The sequence below is a fragment of the Zingiber officinale genome, chromosome 6A (genome assembly GCF_018446385.1).
Source record: "Zingiber officinale cultivar Zhangliang chromosome 6A, Zo_v1.1, whole genome shotgun sequence".
In the NCBI taxonomy this organism is placed as follows: domain Eukaryota; kingdom Viridiplantae; phylum Streptophyta; class Magnoliopsida; order Zingiberales; family Zingiberaceae; genus Zingiber; species Zingiber officinale.
In genome coordinates this window covers 24,012,051-24,029,818 of record NC_055997.1, presented here as the reverse complement: position 1 = coordinate 24,029,818, position 17,768 = coordinate 24,012,051, and the positions used below count along the sequence as shown (strand labels likewise).

General features: G+C 34.8%; 2 protein-coding genes and 1 long non-coding RNA gene across 3 annotated transcripts; 1 reads left to right on the top strand and 2 right to left on the bottom strand.

Annotated features, from left to right (window-relative positions):
• Positions 1 to 459: 459 nt before the first annotated feature.
• On the top strand, positions 460 to 1,072 carry LOC121993809. Its single transcript, XR_006115420.1, has 3 exons — positions 460 to 500; positions 789 to 860; positions 1,014 to 1,072. It is a non-coding gene; the product is annotated as an uncharacterized LOC121993809 (long non-coding RNA).
• A 9,871-nt stretch (positions 1,073 to 10,943) lies between these two features.
• Positions 10,944 to 12,652, bottom strand: LOC121994683 (uncharacterized methyltransferase C3H7.11-like; the record flags this gene model as incomplete). Its single annotated transcript, XM_042548636.1, has 3 exons — positions 12,593 to 12,652; positions 12,181 to 12,290; positions 10,944 to 11,073 (listed from the first exon to the last, which is right to left on the bottom strand). Coding segments are annotated over exons 1-3 (300 nt in total), but the record flags the coding sequence as incomplete, so codon positions are not given.
• Positions 12,653 to 15,113: 2,461 nt separating this feature from the next.
• Positions 15,114 to 16,973, bottom strand: LOC121996138 (alpha-humulene 10-hydroxylase-like). Its single transcript, XM_042549979.1, has 2 exons — positions 15,983 to 16,973; positions 15,114 to 15,894 (listed from the first exon to the last, which is right to left on the bottom strand). Exons 1-2 carry the CDS (start codon positions 16,925 to 16,927, stop codon positions 15,274 to 15,276), a joined length of 1,566 nt encoding a protein of 521 aa, XP_042405913.1. The 5' UTR covers positions 16,928 to 16,973; the 3' UTR covers positions 15,114 to 15,273.
• Between the last annotated feature and the right edge of the window lie 795 nt (positions 16,974 to 17,768).

Genomic DNA, 17,768 nt, shown 5'->3' with positions numbered 1-17,768 from the left:
ATATGTGCCAATAAATTCAAAGTTAAATACAGCTGTTATTGCATGATTCTTCCCCCTTTGCAGAGGAGGTTCTTCATCTGAGGCCTATTATTGACTGCAAGAGAATCTTAGAAAATTCAAAACTCAAATTGGTCGCCTTAATCTCACATAGATTAGTCCCATACTAAGAACATGAAGCTATCTGATGATGTATGTGAACATTACCAATTGTTGTTACCTTGTTAACAGATATCTTGTAGTGAATGTCCAAGTTATGAAATTTGATTTATTCAATGCAGGTTGATTTGGAAAGGATTGCTAAGGATACTCATGGCTATGTTGGGGCTGACCTTGCTGCTTTATGCACTGAAGCTGCTCTCAAGTGTATCCGTGAAAAGATGGACATAATTGATCTAGAAGATGAATCAATTGATGCTGAGATTCTCAATTCTATGTCTGTTACAAATGAACACTTTAAGACTACTTGGGGATCTAGTAACCCATCTGCCCTCCGTGAAACTGTAAGTCTTTGCTTGGGTAATTATAATCATTTTCAGTTATTTTTTTCCTTCTAAATATGATTATCTACATGAATTTTTAAAATAAATTGTTGCTGCAAGAATTGAAAATGAGAAATTTGACATTGGTGTTCTTTCTAAATTAAACTTATCTTTTTCAACTCAAGAAATTTTATAGCCTCATGTGTCTGGTTGGTAACTTGTGTTTACTGTCATATGTTGATGAATGGCCTAAAAACCACTTCTATTTCTACCTTGAGATATGCTGATAGTTTGTTGGGTTTTGATCAGGTTGTTGAAGTACCAAATGTCAGCTGGGATGATATTGGTGGGCTGGAAAATGTCAAGAGGGAACTGCAAGAGGTAGTTTGCTGGATATGTTTGAGGTTTTATGTCCACCAAGTGTGATTTTTTCTTTCTGATGGTGATATTCTTGGACTTCTACAACATTTATATTTCTTCTATTTTTGTTCTTTGCTATAGTTAAGTAGATCAAATGATACTTTTGTTTGACAGATTAGAACAGTGGATGTTTTAACTCAGAAAACTAGGCATTTGAAGGTGAAAAGTGGTGAGATTAGGGAAATGAAAGGCGCAAGAAGAATGGAGCAGTATAGCAAGTTGAACAGATTCTGATTCTCATAATTTAATGTAGCCTCAGCTTGATTTTTGACTCACAATGTTCTACCTTGATGTGTACAATATCTATTAGCTTTTGATGTAAAAAAGAATATTTGTGTATTTTATAAATACTGTTGTAAAAAGAATATTTATGTAATTTGTGAATATTTATGTATTTTATGGATACTGTTGGAAGAAGAATATTTGTGTAATTTGTGAATATTTGTGCATTTTCTTGGATACTGTCGGTTTTTCACTGTTTCGGAAATCGAATTTGTGTCGTTAAACAATACTGATATTACATCGATTTTCCACCGCTGTAAAATCGGAGTCATGACTAATATTACATCGGTCGCATACTGCTGCCAAAACTGGTGTTATTAACATATAATATTACATCGGTTTTACACCGTTGATGAAACGGTGTCGTTAAGTGATACTACACCGGTTAATAACCGATTTGAAAACCGGTGTCGTTAAGTGATACTACACCGGTTTTAACCCGATATCTAAAATGACAGACCTTTTACATCGCCTTCATAGACATCGGTCCAAAATGTAATAGACAGCAGTGGAAAACCGATGTCTATGAGGGTTTTTGTTGTAGTGATGAAAAATAGTATGTGGTAAGAAAATTCTTAAAACCAATAAATTTAACAAGTCTCTGGCTAAGAAGCTTCCACGGATCAAGAGAAAGATTAAATACTACAATTATGATGAAGAATGGCACATTAAGGACAACTGCCCAAAATTGAAGGAGAAGAACAAGAATAAAAGGCCAACAGGAACAAAGCACAAGAATCTTAAGGTGGCGTGGGATGAATCGTCATCATCCGAATCAAAGGAAAAGTCTACGTTGGACTTGGAGTTATGGTAAGTCATTAAGAAGACAAAGATGAAACAAGCTCATCTGAAACAAGCATCGAAAGCATCGATGAAGTGAGGGCTACTTCAAAGGACTGCAATAATAAAGGGAGAGAATCAAGCTTCAACACAGACATGGCAACTGAGATATGTCTTTTACCTCCTGATTAGTTATACTTAGGTATTAAATCAATGTCTAAGTCTTAATGAAAACTCAAATCTAAGAACAATAAATTAGAAAAGGACAATTAGAATTAAAAACTATTCTAACAAAATCATGCCCATTATAAGAGTTTGATAGAATAAAAAATGAAAATGCTAAATTAAAAGAACAAATAGAAGTCTTGAAAAATTCTGCATGCTCAAATCTTGTTACTACACAAAATAATTTTCAAGAGCTAAATTAGTATTTTAGATTTCATAAAGACCAAATCAGAAAAGTGACAAGAAAGTACATTCTAAAAAAAATATCTTGTTAATCTTGTATATAGGAATTTATTTTGGGTTCCTAAATCATATTTAGTTTAAATAAATTTTTATGCATATTTTAATTTGCCTTAATTTTTAAATTGCATGCTAAAATTGTCTAATAGTTAAATTTATTGTTTTGTATACTTCTTTTCAAAATTAATTATATTTTATTATTTATTTGAAAAATAATAAATTTGTTAATCAGTAGAAAAAATTTCAAAATTTTTTGATATTTAAATAATTTATTATAAATTTCTTAACAAAAATTATATTTTTAAAATTGAAAATATTTCATAGATTTATTTTTATAAAATTTTTGTTTTTTTTTTTGATAAAAAACTATGTTATCTATTATAGGAAAAATTTTCGCCATTTTTTGACTATCTGATTTACTTTGAATTATTTACCAAAAACAATATTTTTATAGTTAAAAATTATCTAGATTTTTTTTTGAAAATCTCAATTTTTTTTTTTTTTTGCATAAACATTAGATTTTCTATAGTTAGAAAAAATATCATGATTTTTAGATATTAGATTCTATTTTTAAACATTTAACTTAGAAAATTATTATTTATCAAATAATTCATACTAGTCAAAATAAACATTTATTTGTTATCAACATTTTTATTCATCTTTCTATTTCTATTTGGCTATCAAAATTTTTTTAGTATTTTTCCAAACTTAAAAATAATTTTCAAATTATCTTTGCCAAAAGTGATTTCTAAGTTTTAGAAATTTGAATATTCAAAGAAATATTTTTAAAAAAAATTCTAAACTTGCTCATTGTTTTAGAAATCCTTAGAAAATGTTATATAATTTTTAAATATATGCTCCTATTTTTTTTGATGTGATCAAACGGGGAGAAGATTATATTTAGGGGGAGGTATATTAAAATTTTATTAAGCAATTTTTCTTACTATAAATTACAAAAATTTTGTAGTAAATTGCAAAATCAAAATTTACCTATGTGAGTTTCTTTTTATTACCCTAACTTAACTTGGGGTTGATGCACATTAAAAAAGGGGAGATTGTAAGTACCCCGAATAAGTTTTGATGTGAGCAATCAAGTTAAGTTAGGTCATGTTGTATTTGATCCTTGTGTTTAAGTGTGCTAAAATATAGGAACACAAGAAGTCGAGCAGAAAACACAGTGGACGAGAATGATGGCATGGAAAATTAGTTAATGGGCTCAGTGCATCCGAGGGACAAGAAGTTGCAGAAGAGTACGCTGATGGAGTGAGAAGGATATGTGCGACATTTTCAAGGGGCGAAAATTCGGAGCAAAAGACTACTCAAGGAGAAGGTCAGACTTGGGTTCGAGTGAGCTTAACTCTGAATGGTTAAAGAATCACCTAAGCAACCAAAGCGGAAGACAGGACAAGTCAACACTACCTAGACCATGTCCAAGCGCCCATACTCCGGGCGCCCGAACTCCCTTAGGCGCCTCTTCCAACAGAGGCTGCTGCGGATGACATTCGAAACCACATCAGCAACACTCCGAGCACCTGGACTAGTCCAAGCGTCCGGACAAGGATGGATCTTTATCATCATACTATTGAGTTGCCATTGTGAGCAGATAAAGTGCATGGCTGGGAGCACCTCGAATAGGTCCAGGTGCCCAGAGATGTCACGTCAGTAAATGGCTAGTTTGACCAGTAAGTTATAAATATAGCCTTAATCCTCTTCATTAAATACAACACTCGAATTTGAGCTCTGTGCTTTCATTCTTTTACTGTCTTTACAATTCTACGCTGTCAATATTGTAAGAGGTTACTCCGCCTTCATCTAAAGGAAATTTGTTGAGCAGAGCTTTAATTATCTTGGACTAGTAATCTTCTGATTGCAAACCAAGTAAATCCTATCTCTTCTTTTTCATTTATGTTAATTAATTTTTGTTCAACTAACCTGTGTTGTATTTGCTAAAGCGTGAAAGCAAAAAAAAAATTTTAAATTTCTTAATAGGGAAATCCCCCCCCCCCCTTCTTGTCGGCTACCCGAGACCTACAGGTTGAATGTGTAGAACCTTTTAGTCTGATCTGTTGTCATCTATTTTCGTTGGGGAGGTCCCCAAGGATTTAGGAATAATTTTGATAGAGCTTTTGGTTCCACATTGACTTAGAGCTTTTCAACGTCATCATCCCCTAAGCCCCTTGGAAGATCTCTTCATTTTGCTTCTTCTTCTTTCTCATGGATTATTTCTGGATGATATTAAAGACAAGGATGATTCTTCAATCAAGTTCTTTATTTTTATGTTTATATATTATTTTCTTATGCCATATTTAATTGATGAAATTCTTTTGTTCTTATATTTCTTATATATGAGTTTTTTGTATTTTAGAATTCATGCGTGCGGCTTAGGTTTTCTAAGAACTAAAGAATCCCAGAGATGGTGTTGATTTGCTAGGAGTAGTACGCCAGGGAAGGACAATTCTTATGACGTCACCGGCGGTAGTATCTGGAGAGGAGGACAAGGGATGGGGAGCAATTTACAGGGACCTCATTGCGAAAGAGAAGACCGATGGGAAGTTAGCCCCGTGATAGGCTCTCCAAGGGTTGGCAACGGAGATGACGTGAACTTCTAGAGTAGACCGAGTCCTACGACCTACGACAAGTGTGCCACAAGATGGGAGGAGAGATCGACCTCTAGATCTCAAGAGTAGTGGTCCGAATTGGCTATGGCAATGGCACAATCGGAATAGAGATCTTAGTAGTAGTAAGTTGAGAAAAGATAAAATGAAAAAAGGTTATAGCTCTGATACCATATAAAATAGTAATTGGGTTGAGAAGAGATAAAGGAAATAAACCACTTGATTCATTACGGTTGTCTGAGGTATACAAATTATAGAAACCATTATAGTACTCGATCAATTGACAGATTAATAAAGGCTCGGTCAATTGATAGATTAATTAAGGGAAGATTCTAATTATTATGTCTTGCTAAATAATTCTCTTTTAGTAGGTAGCACGATGGTGATAAGAATTTTCAAAAGTCGAAACAGAATTAGGATAAGAGAATTTACTATATTTAAAATCTCGGGCACTACAATCACATCACAGTATGAGACTTCCTCAATAGAAATTTATCTGTCATAACCTTGATCATACCTCACGATCTTCAAAATCTTGTACCACTAGATGCTAGGATAATTTTGCAACTTGTCACTATACGTACATTAAGTATCTCGTCTTGGGTGTTATGATCACGGTGCATGTTTTTCTCAATTGGAACCTGCCTATCACGACCATAATCACGACTACAATGACTATACATAGGATCTAAGAGCTTTGATATCAACTGACGCCGGATGAGATAATGATTATTCTACGGACTATTGAATCCGTTGACTCACACATAAATACAAAAAACAATCTTCTATAACCTGTTGATTCAAAGAAGAATAATAAAAAATACACCGTCTAAAATATTATTAATCCTAAAAAAACCTCTCTTTATATTAACTTAAATAATTATTTATATAAACTCTAAATCCTAACGCACAAATAAAAGAAAGAAATTTTAAGCTAAAGAAAAAAAACTCAAAATAGTAAAACTTCTAAATAAACTCAAAATCTTAAATTATAAAAGATAGAACTTAATAAAAAATACCTAAAATAAAAAATATATATATATAAAATAATAATTTACTAAAAATAATAATAAAAAAATCTAAATCCTCTTGCATCATTAGACGTCAGCACGGTCGTGTTCCCATTGAACATCTCCAACACCAACTTGTTACCAGGTTCATCGTTGGTCATCATGCACGTTGTCTCTATCTAAGTTCGATAAATCCATTTTTTTTTCGTCTAGTTTTGTAATTACCACTTAATCTCAACGACTACAGCATTCTATTCTGTTGTGACTTTCAAGTACATTGTAAGGGTTAGTGACATCTGACAGAATAATAATTATTCTAATAAATCATATTTTTTTAAAAATAAGGCTAGGCCGCTACGGGTGACACCTAATAATCAATCGAAGATTTTTAAACAACTTTCGATTTGATAGATTAAAGATCTCACGGTTCAAATAGAATTACAAATTATGGCCTCTCAAAATTAATTTAGATTCCTCTCCATCAATTAAAAATATTGAGTTTTATTGATCAGCAAAATTTGTGAGTAGGAAGATAGAAATTTATGTGCATGAGTGACTGATGATATTTATTTAAGTATGATGGATCAAGTCAACAGTTTGGAAATCATATTAGATTTATAATTGACTTCTAGCAAGCGGGTCCAATTTTTTTTAAAAAAAATTAAAAATATTTCATAATTAAATAATTTAAATAACCTACATCTTAGAATTATTTACATATCCCTAGTTGGCATAAACAAAATCTAGCCACAACCCAAATATAATTTATATCCTAATTTATTTTATAAAATTCACTATCTTTCGTTTTCAAATTTTGCAGCCACGCAGAATCAAATAAGTTGCAATGAGTTTTTATTTTTATTGAAAAGATAAATTTGTCGTTCATCCTTTTTCAAATTATATATTTTCAAAGCTAATCATTGGGAAAATCAACTGGAAGCCATGAGCATAATGCTAATGATAATAATGAAAATAATTTCTAATTAATTTCAATCAATTAAAATTTATTATTGGAGAATGTACAGATAAATTCTCATGGTATGCACATCTTGATCATTCATCTCCGTCTTGTTCAAAATATTATTAATCGTTTTGGTTTACAAACTTCTTTAGCGTCATCATCTCATTTATGTGAAGCATGTAAGAAAGCGAAATCTCATAAACTACATTTTATTTCCTTTACTCGTAACTGTTATTTTCCTTTAGAAATTATTCACTCTGATGTATGGGGTCCTGCTCTTATTCTTTCTAATCAGGGCTTTCTTTATTATATTATTTTTATTGATAACTTTAACAAGTTCATTTGGATTTTTCCTATGAAAAGAAAATCTTATCTCTTTGATATTTTTTATCATTTTCAAAAGCATGTTGAGAGATATTTTGATCGTAAAATACTCTCCCTTCATTCTGACTGAGGAAGAGAGTATCAAGCGCTTCATCGTCATCTTACTTCTTCTAGCATCCTCCACCGAGTCTCTTGTCCCCATACTCCTGAACAAAATGGATCCGCTGAAAGAAAACATCGTCATGTGGTTGAAATTGCCTTAGCTCTTCTTAATCATGCCTCAGTTCCACTTAAATTTTAGGATAATGCCGTCCAAACCGCGGTATACCTTATCAATCGTTTACCCACTACACTACTTCAAAACAAGTGTCCCTTGGAAATACTTTATAATTATTCTTCAGATTACTTCTTCCTCCGTATCTTTGGTTGTGCATGTTATCTTTGGCTACGACCTTACTCTAAACACAAGTTAAACCCTCGCTCTCAATAATGTGTTTTCCTTGATTATAGTAATTTGTATCATGGGTATCGTTGCCTCCATGTTTTGACCGGACGGATATATATTTCTCGACATGTTACTTTTGATGAATCTCTTTTTCCATTTACAGTTGCTACCTCGGATCCTCCTTCAGATAATCGTGGCACATTTCTAATACCACCTAGTAATATACTAGAATCCCCACAGATTGCTCCATCTGGACATATTGAAAGAACAATGGGGGATGGTATCTTGGGTTCTGCTCCGACTCCACAAATTCCTGAAGACTCAGCGGCTAGTGGTGATCTACTCTCTAGTTCTGATTCTCATGCTCCATATCCACAAATTCCTGTGGACTCGGTGACTAGTGGAGATCCACTCTCTAGTTTTGATTCTCATCCGTCTAACCTCTCATCTTCGAGTAGCTCTAATGATGATATTCCTCGGCGGATGCTTCCTCTAAGCGATATTTATGCACGATGTCAACCAGTTTCCATTCGTTATCCTCTTCCACGTGCTCTTCTTGCTTCTTCAAATTTTGTTGAACCTTCTAGTTTTACACAGGTAGTCAAAGATCCAAATTGGCGTGCTACGATGGCTACAGAATTTGATGCTCTTCTTCGTAATGCAACTTGGAACTTAGTCCCTCGTACCCCATCCATGAATATTGTGGGCTCTAAATGGGTTTATCGAATTAAGTATCGTGCAGATGGTTCTATTGAACGTTCACTACAACAAAAACCCTCATAGACATCGATTTTCCACCGATGTCTATTACATTTTCGACCGATGTCTATGAAGGCGATGTAAAAGGTCAGTCATTTTAGACATCGGGTTAAAACCGGTGTAGTATCACTTAACGACATCGGGTGTAAAACCAATGTAATATTATATGTTAATAACATCAGTTTTGGCAGCGATATACGACCGATGTAATATTAGTTAATGACACCGATTTTGCAGCGGTGGAAAACCGATGTAATATCAGTATTATTTAACGACACAAATTCGATTTCTGAAATAGTGAAAAACCAATATTATCACCAAGCAAATCATAAAATTAAGTTAATATTATTAATTCACTAAGAAAATCACAAATAAAAATGCACCGATGTATCTAAACATACCAAGTCAATATCCATATAACCAACACATAAATATTCTTCTTACAACATACAAAGATAATAGATATTGTGCACATCAAGTCAGTATCCACAAATTACACATAATTATTCTTCTTACAACATCAAAAGGTAATAGATAATACACAAATATTCTTTTTCCTGGTGCCAATGTTATCCTTCTCGCTCTGTGCAGAGATTTAACTAAATCTTCCCCAGTAGTTTTATTTGTTAATAGACAATTCTCTTTATCTATTATTGAATGGGTACCTCTGCTTGTTTGATGTCCTGAGGGTGACAACTGATTGGCGATTCTTTGTAAAGGAGGCCTCCCATCTTAAAGGAGCCACTGGAGGCTTTGGGAACTTTGCAACATCCTTCTTGGTTGTCCTCTCACCATTTAATTGATTCTCCAGTTCTCTTACCTGAATAGAATAAAATAGTCAATATGGATATAAAGCAGTTTGTTGCTTACATAAGGAAAATTAAAGATGTTGTAAATTCTACTCAAATAGAGATTGAAAATGAGATAAGTAACTTTTTGCTGGTAATTTTTACTTGCTTGCTCAGCTTCTTTGATCTGCACATTTGAAATAATCTATTATAAGACAACTGATTTGAAAGAAGCTAAATATAGTGATGCATGGTGTATAGTAGATTATTATGATTTTTCTTGGAATATATAAAATAATTTATTCACACTATCTTCATTTGGTTCAATTACTATCAGTTGGATCACCTTCTTGAGGCCATTCAAGTTCCTCATAAGCTAGACTAATAAAAGTATGTGGGCAATTTGGTCACTACAACTTTGTTATGACTAACTTTACTTTTTTGCACTGGGTTGACTAACTTTACTTATCTTGCAATGTTTTGAAAACATTCTCCCGAGATGCGTATTTCAGCTACATCAATTGCAAGCTTTCATTCAACCTTATGTTTTCTTTTTCACTCTGAAGGAGCTTATCAGCCTGTACAATAACTCTTATTAGGCATCACATAATTGCAGAAGATACAAAACCTGCATATGTATTGCCAAATAGAACAAAATTTTAAAACTAGCAACAGTAGCCCAATATGCAATCAAAATATATATACCATTTGTTTAAGCTTGAAACTCTCTGCTAAATATGTCTGCTTTCGGACAGGACCATGTTCAATGCCTCGGACTCTACTAGCAAAGTTTAGTGAGCATAATGTTTCACCTAAGTCTACTGAACTTGGGCTAATATGTGCAAACATGAGTGTCTTGCAATCTCCTATTGTGAATGAAAATTATCAGTGAAGGGTAATGCGTCAAATTTTCTTCTGACAATAAAAATAACGGTATAAACTAGCCGTTGTTTTTGAACCTAAACAACAAGATCATCACAGCTAGATGTTTACTATTCTTAAGGTTTTTTCTCACCTAGAGAGCTCTGGAGCAAATGAACCGAAACAGTAGATGAACTAATGTGACCAAAGCTCTAATCATTATTCAGCTAGAAGCGAATGCAGAAAAGGCCCCCAGTGCTCTAAATCAGTATTATTACTTTTACAGTGATGGAGGCAATCTATCAATCTCAGAAATTGTTGGTAGCAGATATGTTTCTGCTAAGGATCAAAAAATGGTATGAGAATAAGAGTAGAAAGTAAGAATTGGTCACATATTATAGAAAGGGACATGTACAGAGATTAAAAAGCCCCAACAAACATGTATAAATAATCGACTGTTTTATCATTGCAACTGGAAATCTAAGGCTAACTTACCATTGTTACGAAATCAACTCCACCAATGCAACACTGATCTTCTCTTAAGAAGGCTGACATGTGTGACATTTCCAAGTTTTCTCCTCTAGAATCTAAAATGAAGGAAAATAAAATTCTACATAACTAGATGAGGATGAGATTAAGGTTTCATGCTACAAGTTGAAATCTAAGACCAACCTGATGAGAAATTAGCTGGCTCTGGAGATGAATTCCTTCTACAAGAAGTGCAGAATAACCAATCAGGGAAATCATTTACAAAGACATCAAGCAAGAAAGTAAAGAACCGAGGCACTAGAGAAATAGCACTTCCAGTGGCTATCATCTCTTCTTCTTTTCTAAGGACCTCTTCACTACAATCGCAAGCATAGACTGTAATATTCTGCTTTGCACTGAACAACAATATTATTATTAGTACAAGTGCATAAACTTAAACAAACAAAAAGGAGACTAAAGTCAAATGCTATAGATAATTATTACTATTCCAATGATTCAAGTTATGCGTGCAAATTAGATTATGGACTTTCATTAATGAGTCTTAACTGGGATAATGCTATCTATTAATACACAACAAAAAACACTTCACAAAAATTTGTAAATAATTAAATATTAAAAAGTGAACATGAAATATTTATTAAATATGTAGTGCTAAGCATAGAATTTACATTCTCATAATTGAGAATAGATGGTATTTAAAGTTTGAGTACCCATTAGCATAACATGAAATGACATAATACAGCTAACTCATTCCAGAAACATGCCAAAAATAGAATAAGCTGGTCGAATATGTCATAACTTGTGTTTTGTCATCATAAAAAAGAAGGTTGACATGTTTATAACAAATCAATGAACATACAAGGAACAGTGGTGAATTTAATGACAGTGTGTGAAAGTAAATGGATGCCTAAAAATGTTGAACTCTTCCCAAACAATACACCCACTTCTTGCAATTAAGTGAAATTTTAGACTCATAAATATTTAGCTGAGTTGCTAAGATTGTCTACAAATTACTAAAACGAGTCAAGATGAAGTCATTTGAACTATGACTTAGCATAAACACTGTGCATCATGTAAATTAAGGCTGAGATCATGTCATTCAGCTATCAGACCATTCCTCAGGCTAGTAATGGCTTTCCCTATTTGGGATTTGAGGTCCAAATCCGCAAAGAATGCTTACAAGTTACATCTACTATTATATTAATCAAAAAATAAAAGGGAAGAAGGAGAATGTTTTAGGTGATGTGAACAAAGAGAATCATTTTCCTAAATCAAAAGGCTCCATTATGATTTAATATAGTTTGCACCATTTTCCTGAATCAAAGAAATTTAGCTCGGCATGGTTCCCATCTAAGTTCAAGACCAAACTCTAGTCCAACCTGAGTTCAGGAGTCAAACATCTCAATCCTTTTTCTCATTTTGGATTTATTTATATTTCTCTAAAAGACATAAAAGAAACCTAATTTGCAAAGAAAAAGATGGTAAAGACAAAGAATCATCACCGTAAGATAGGAAGGACATTGCTCCCATTTCCACATCCCACCTCAAGGACCTTGACGGGATCGCTAATGCGAATAAGCTCCGGAAATTCTTTCAGCAAATACCTTCTTTCCTTAAATTGCAAGCAAAGAACATAAAAATAATCCAAACACAAAATGTCAGTCTTGTTCGGTACCATTTATTTCCAGCAGCACATGAATTTCTAAGTCATCATCATCAACAGATACAATTCAGCAATATCCCGAGATAAAGAACATTAACGTGTCTTAATCAACCCAATGGACGGGCATTTCCCTTGAGAGGAACCAAGGATACGACACCATGAAACCCTTGGTCATTTCAATGGTGAAACTGTCGTCGAACAAAAAAAACTTCAATTATTTTATGCCCTAGCACATAATTAATAATCAAGACCTTGAAGAACTTCCCGGCGGAATGGCGACGATGGAAGCTAATTTTAAGCTTTTTCAACATCATAACCAAGTAATAATTTAATAAACACCAAGACGAAATAAGTAGTAAACCCTAAATGGAAGAAAGCAAGTTCTTCCTTCCGCATGTGAAAACAATAGGTCACAACCTGCAAAGCTAATACAAGATGGATCCGAGGAGAAATTAAACTAAATGCAGCAAAGAAATCGTACAGATCTGGAAGTAGAAAAGAGAAATTACCAGACGGAGCAACAAAATCGGAAAGGCAGCTCGATCTGAGGCACCGTTGGACCAACAAGATAATGAAAAAAAACTCAAACACAATAACTTTAAGCAAGAATCTGAAGATAAAAATAGCAGATCCAGAATCGTAGGTCCTTGGATCTCGACGGAAAACGCAAGAGAGGTACATTGCTGTGAAGAAATCGCGTAGATTCCGGGTCAAGGAAGGAAGTTTACATCATCGACAGGAAGATCTGACAGCGACTGGATCTCGAGAACTCTCAGATATATCTCCGTAGAGAGCTTGGAGAGGAGAAGAGGAAGGTGAGGCTGAGTGAAGAGTGAAGTGTTGGAGGGAAGAGTGAAGTGTATACGGTGGATGACGCTCTAGGTTTAGGTTTGGAGGGAAGAGTGAAGTGTTGCAAATTTTGGCTAAGTATTGGTGGAAAAATTAATTATTTTATTTTGGTTCATTAACACCGGCTTTTAAAAATCGCTGTTAAAATCGGTGTCTATTAACGAAAAAAAGGCGCTCATAGACATCGCCTAAAAAATCGATGTCTATGAGCGAAAATCTGCGCTCATAGACACCGATTTTTGGAAAAACCGGTGTAAAATACTCAAAGACATCGATTTTTGCTTAAAACTGTTGTTGTTCCACCGATATCTATGAGGGTTTTTCTTGTAGTGGTTACAAATCTCGTCTTGTTGCTAAAGGTTTTAATCAACAACTAGGTATTGACTTTAATGATACTTTTAGTCCAGTCGTCAAAATTACAACTATCTCATTGCTACTATCTATAGTTATAAGCTCTAATTGGCCAATACACCAATTAGATGTTTCTAATGCTTTCCTTCATAGACACCTTGAAGAAACTATTTATATGGAGCAACCTCCTGGATTCATCAACCCGCAACTTTTAACACATGTATGTCAACTTCAGAAGTCTATATGTGGTCTTCGACAAGTACCTCGTGCATGGTTTCATCGTCTATCTACCTACCTTCATACTCAGGGATTTTCTAGCTTAAAAACATACTCTTCCCTATTCTACAAATATAATGAGAAATTTTTAATATTTGTTTTGATTTATGTTGATGATATATTAATAACTGGTAATGATCAAAACGGTATTACTACTTTACTGCATTTTCTCCGTCAAGAGTTTCCTATTCGAGATCTTAGCAATGCTCATTTTTTCCCTTGGCATAGAGTTTCTCTCACATTCTGAAGGTTGTCTTCTCTCTCAGAGCAAATACATTACTGGGCTCTTACAACGAGCTAAAATGGATGGTGCACGTCCTATCTCGACACCAATCATTGAGGGTTGTTTCACTGCACCTTCATTCTCCTCTTCGATGTCTGACCCCCAGATCTACCGTAGTATTGTTGGTGCCCTACAATATGTCATAATTACATGACCCGATATTGCTTTCGCTGTAAATCGTGCCTGTTAATTTATGCATGCTCCTACTGAACATCATTGGGAAGGTGCTAAGAGAATTCTTCGATATCTCAAAGACACTATTCTACACGGTCTTCTTTTATATCGTAAGTCTTCACGAGAGTTGATTGCCTACAGTGATGCAGATTGAGTTGGATCTCCTGAAGATAGACGTTCTACTAGTGGATATGCTATATTTCTTTGGCGAAATCTGATTTCCTGCCTTTCAAAGAAGCTACCTACAATTTCTCGCTCGAGTATTGAAGCTGAATATAAAGCTATCGCTAACGCAACGTCAGAAATTATTTGCCTACAATCTCTTCTTTCAGAATTATACTTTTTTCCAACTGCCACGCCTAAAATATAGTGTGATAATATTGGAGAAACTTATCTTGTAACAAATCCTGTTTTTCATGCTCGTACCAAGTATGTGAAGATTGATTTTCATTTTGTTCGCGAACGTGTGGTGACTCGACAACTTTCAGTTTCTTATATCTCTACGGAAGATCAAATTGCTAATATATTTACTAAGCCATTATCTAGACAACGTTTCATCAAGTTAGCACTCAAACTCAACGTTCAGGCAATCCCATTGAGTTTGTCCGGGGTAATGATAATAATGGAAATAATCCCTAATTGATTTCAATCAATTGAGATTTATTATATTTGTCACACAATCAAGATTGACATAAATTAAATAATAAAAATAATATTTCCAAGTCTATTATATTACTATGTTTATAATTATTATGATTATATTCGTTATTTAATCTTTCTATTATTATTTTAGACAATTTATATAAATAAATCTATTAATTTTAGTAATAGTATTATCAAAAACTTTATATTGCTTCTTTTCTCTACTTATTGATTTGTACATGTACCACTGGCTGAGGAGTTTAATTACTTTATTTAACATTCGACATGTATGTTTTCCTTATTTTATATAAAAGACTATATAAAACGTCTGTAATATCATATTTGGAGATAAAGTGACTATGGCAGAGGAATTACTGGCTCGGCAAGCACGAGGAGAGGTGATCTCCTTGGTGCACTTGTCCCAGAAATCTCCATCATGTCCAAATCTTCGATCTTCATGCCCTGAGGAAGCTTCCAGTCGAAGTGGAAGAGGAGGTGAGCCAGTGCGACTTCCACGGACAACAACCCAAATGTCATGCCGGGGCAGATCCTTCGCCCTGTACCAAATGGAATGAACTCAAAGTTGAAGCCCCTGAAGTCCACTGAGCTGCCTTCAAATCTCTCTGGCTTGAAGCTCTCCGCATCAGAGCCCCAGTACCGCTCATCTCTGCCCAGTGAAAATGCATTGATGAGCAACCGAGCTCCGGCGGGCACTCGATAGCCCATAACCTCGCACGTCTCTGTGCATACTCTAGGCAGCAACAGAGGCGTAGGAGCGTGGAGTCGTAGTGTCTCCTTGATCACCAAATTTAGATAACTGAATTTGGGGATGTCACTCTCTTCGAGCTTGGTCTTCCCTTGCATAGCCTCCCTCACCTCCTTCTGGACTTTCTCCATTGCCTTGGGGTTTTTTATAAGCTCTGACATAGCCCATCCAATAACCGTCGATGATGTTTCCGTCCCTGCCAGGAATATTTCCTAAAAGATAATGAACTATTAGGAATCGAAAGATACATAATAAACATTCTTTCACATATGATATTATATATGTGTGTAATTCATTTACCATGATGATGGCCTTGACACAGTTGGATGTGATTGGGAATTCTTGATTTCCTTCATCTTTAAGTTTGAGAAGTACATCGATGATTAGATCATCCTCTGCTTGGTCGGCGGCCAGTGCGACTTGACGCTGTGCGATGATTTCGTCGAAGACTTTGTCGAACTTCCCACCAACTCGCTCTAACTTGAACTTCAATCCTGTGAGAGTATCAAGGAATTTGAGCGAGGGGTACATATCAGCCACCGCGAAGCTGGTCACACAGCTTACTGCCTCCTCGACCAGGTGCAAGAATTCCCCCTGCTGTTTGCACTTGTCACCAAACGCGGCTCTGATTGCTAGCTCATTAGTCATGGACATCACCAGCTGGCTTAGATTGGCTGGTGTTTTAGCAGACGCCTTGCTGGCGATCTCCGCCGTGAGCTTACGGACGGCAACCTCGCGGAAGGTGGCGAAGGACTTGACGCGCCGGGAGTTGAGCAGCTCCATGGCGTAGATCTTCCTAATCTGCTTCCAATAGCCACCATAGGGGGACATGACGGCTCCACGACCGCCGTAGGTCAATATTTTGGAGAAGGTCAAGTTGGTGGGTCTATTAGCAAATTTGAGATCATGGCGCTTGATGATCTCTTCCACAACCTCCACGGACGAGGCGACGACTAGGTCAACCTGTCCGAGTCGGAGACAGATGAGGGGGCCGAGAGTTCGGGCGAGTTGGCGGAGGATACGGTGAGGGTTGCCACCGACGAGCTGGTGGATGTTTCCAATGAGGGGAAGCTTCGGCGGGCCGGGTGGGAGAGGAGCTACTACCTGTGCTTGTTGCTTATGCACTCTGCTCCTTGATCTCTTTATCAGTAAAGTTACGAAGAAGCCGAGGAAGAGGGTGATGAAGAAGAAAGGGGAGAAGAAGGAAATAGCTTCCATGGCCATGCTAGTGCTGTAGTAAAGCATTTAAATGCTATTGTTTCTGATCGGATTGATTGAGCTCTCTTCTTCGCATGCATTTATAGAAGATCTAAAGCTCACTTTGTCCATCACTGTATGCTCATGTAAAATTCGAAATGCGTATTTCTTTTACTAGTCAACATCGGTGCCCTTCCCAGTCAACTAAATATTTCTTTGACTAAAGAACCAGTAATCTGAATTATATTTCTTTGACTGATTAATTATTTTTTTTTAAAAAAAGTATAAATAAGAGACGCTGATGTAAGAATTAGAAATAAGAGAGCATATATAAGGATTAGAAACAAGAGAGAGTGATTAGCCTGTAGGGCAGGCTCAAGTCTACTTGAGGTGTTTGACGAAAAACAAAATGTAAGTTAGTGTCGTTGTTTAAAAAAAAATTCTTATTCTTTTTCATTAAAAAATAAATTTTTATATAAATTTTATTTTTTTAAAAATTTTGGTGAAATGTAAAATTATTAATTAAATTTTTATATTAAAATTTTGATAAAAAATTTAATTAATAAAATTACTAAATTATTTAATCTTTTTTATAAAACGAAACAAAATTTAAAAAATAAAAATAATAAAATCAGACAACAACAGAAAGAATCATACGCTTGGTTCTCAACTAATCTTTGATTGGAGAAATTAAAACACTCAGTCTCTCTTTCCTGTTCTCAATAGACTGTAGTTAGTCATGTTAAGGTGACAAGCAATGAATTAATATATATTTTACTATTTTTAAAGTTCAAAACCCATGAATTAATTATTTGACCAAGCTGATAAAAGTATATATATCTATTTGACTGTGTCGTCTGATTTCAATTATTTCAGCAAGAGACCTGTA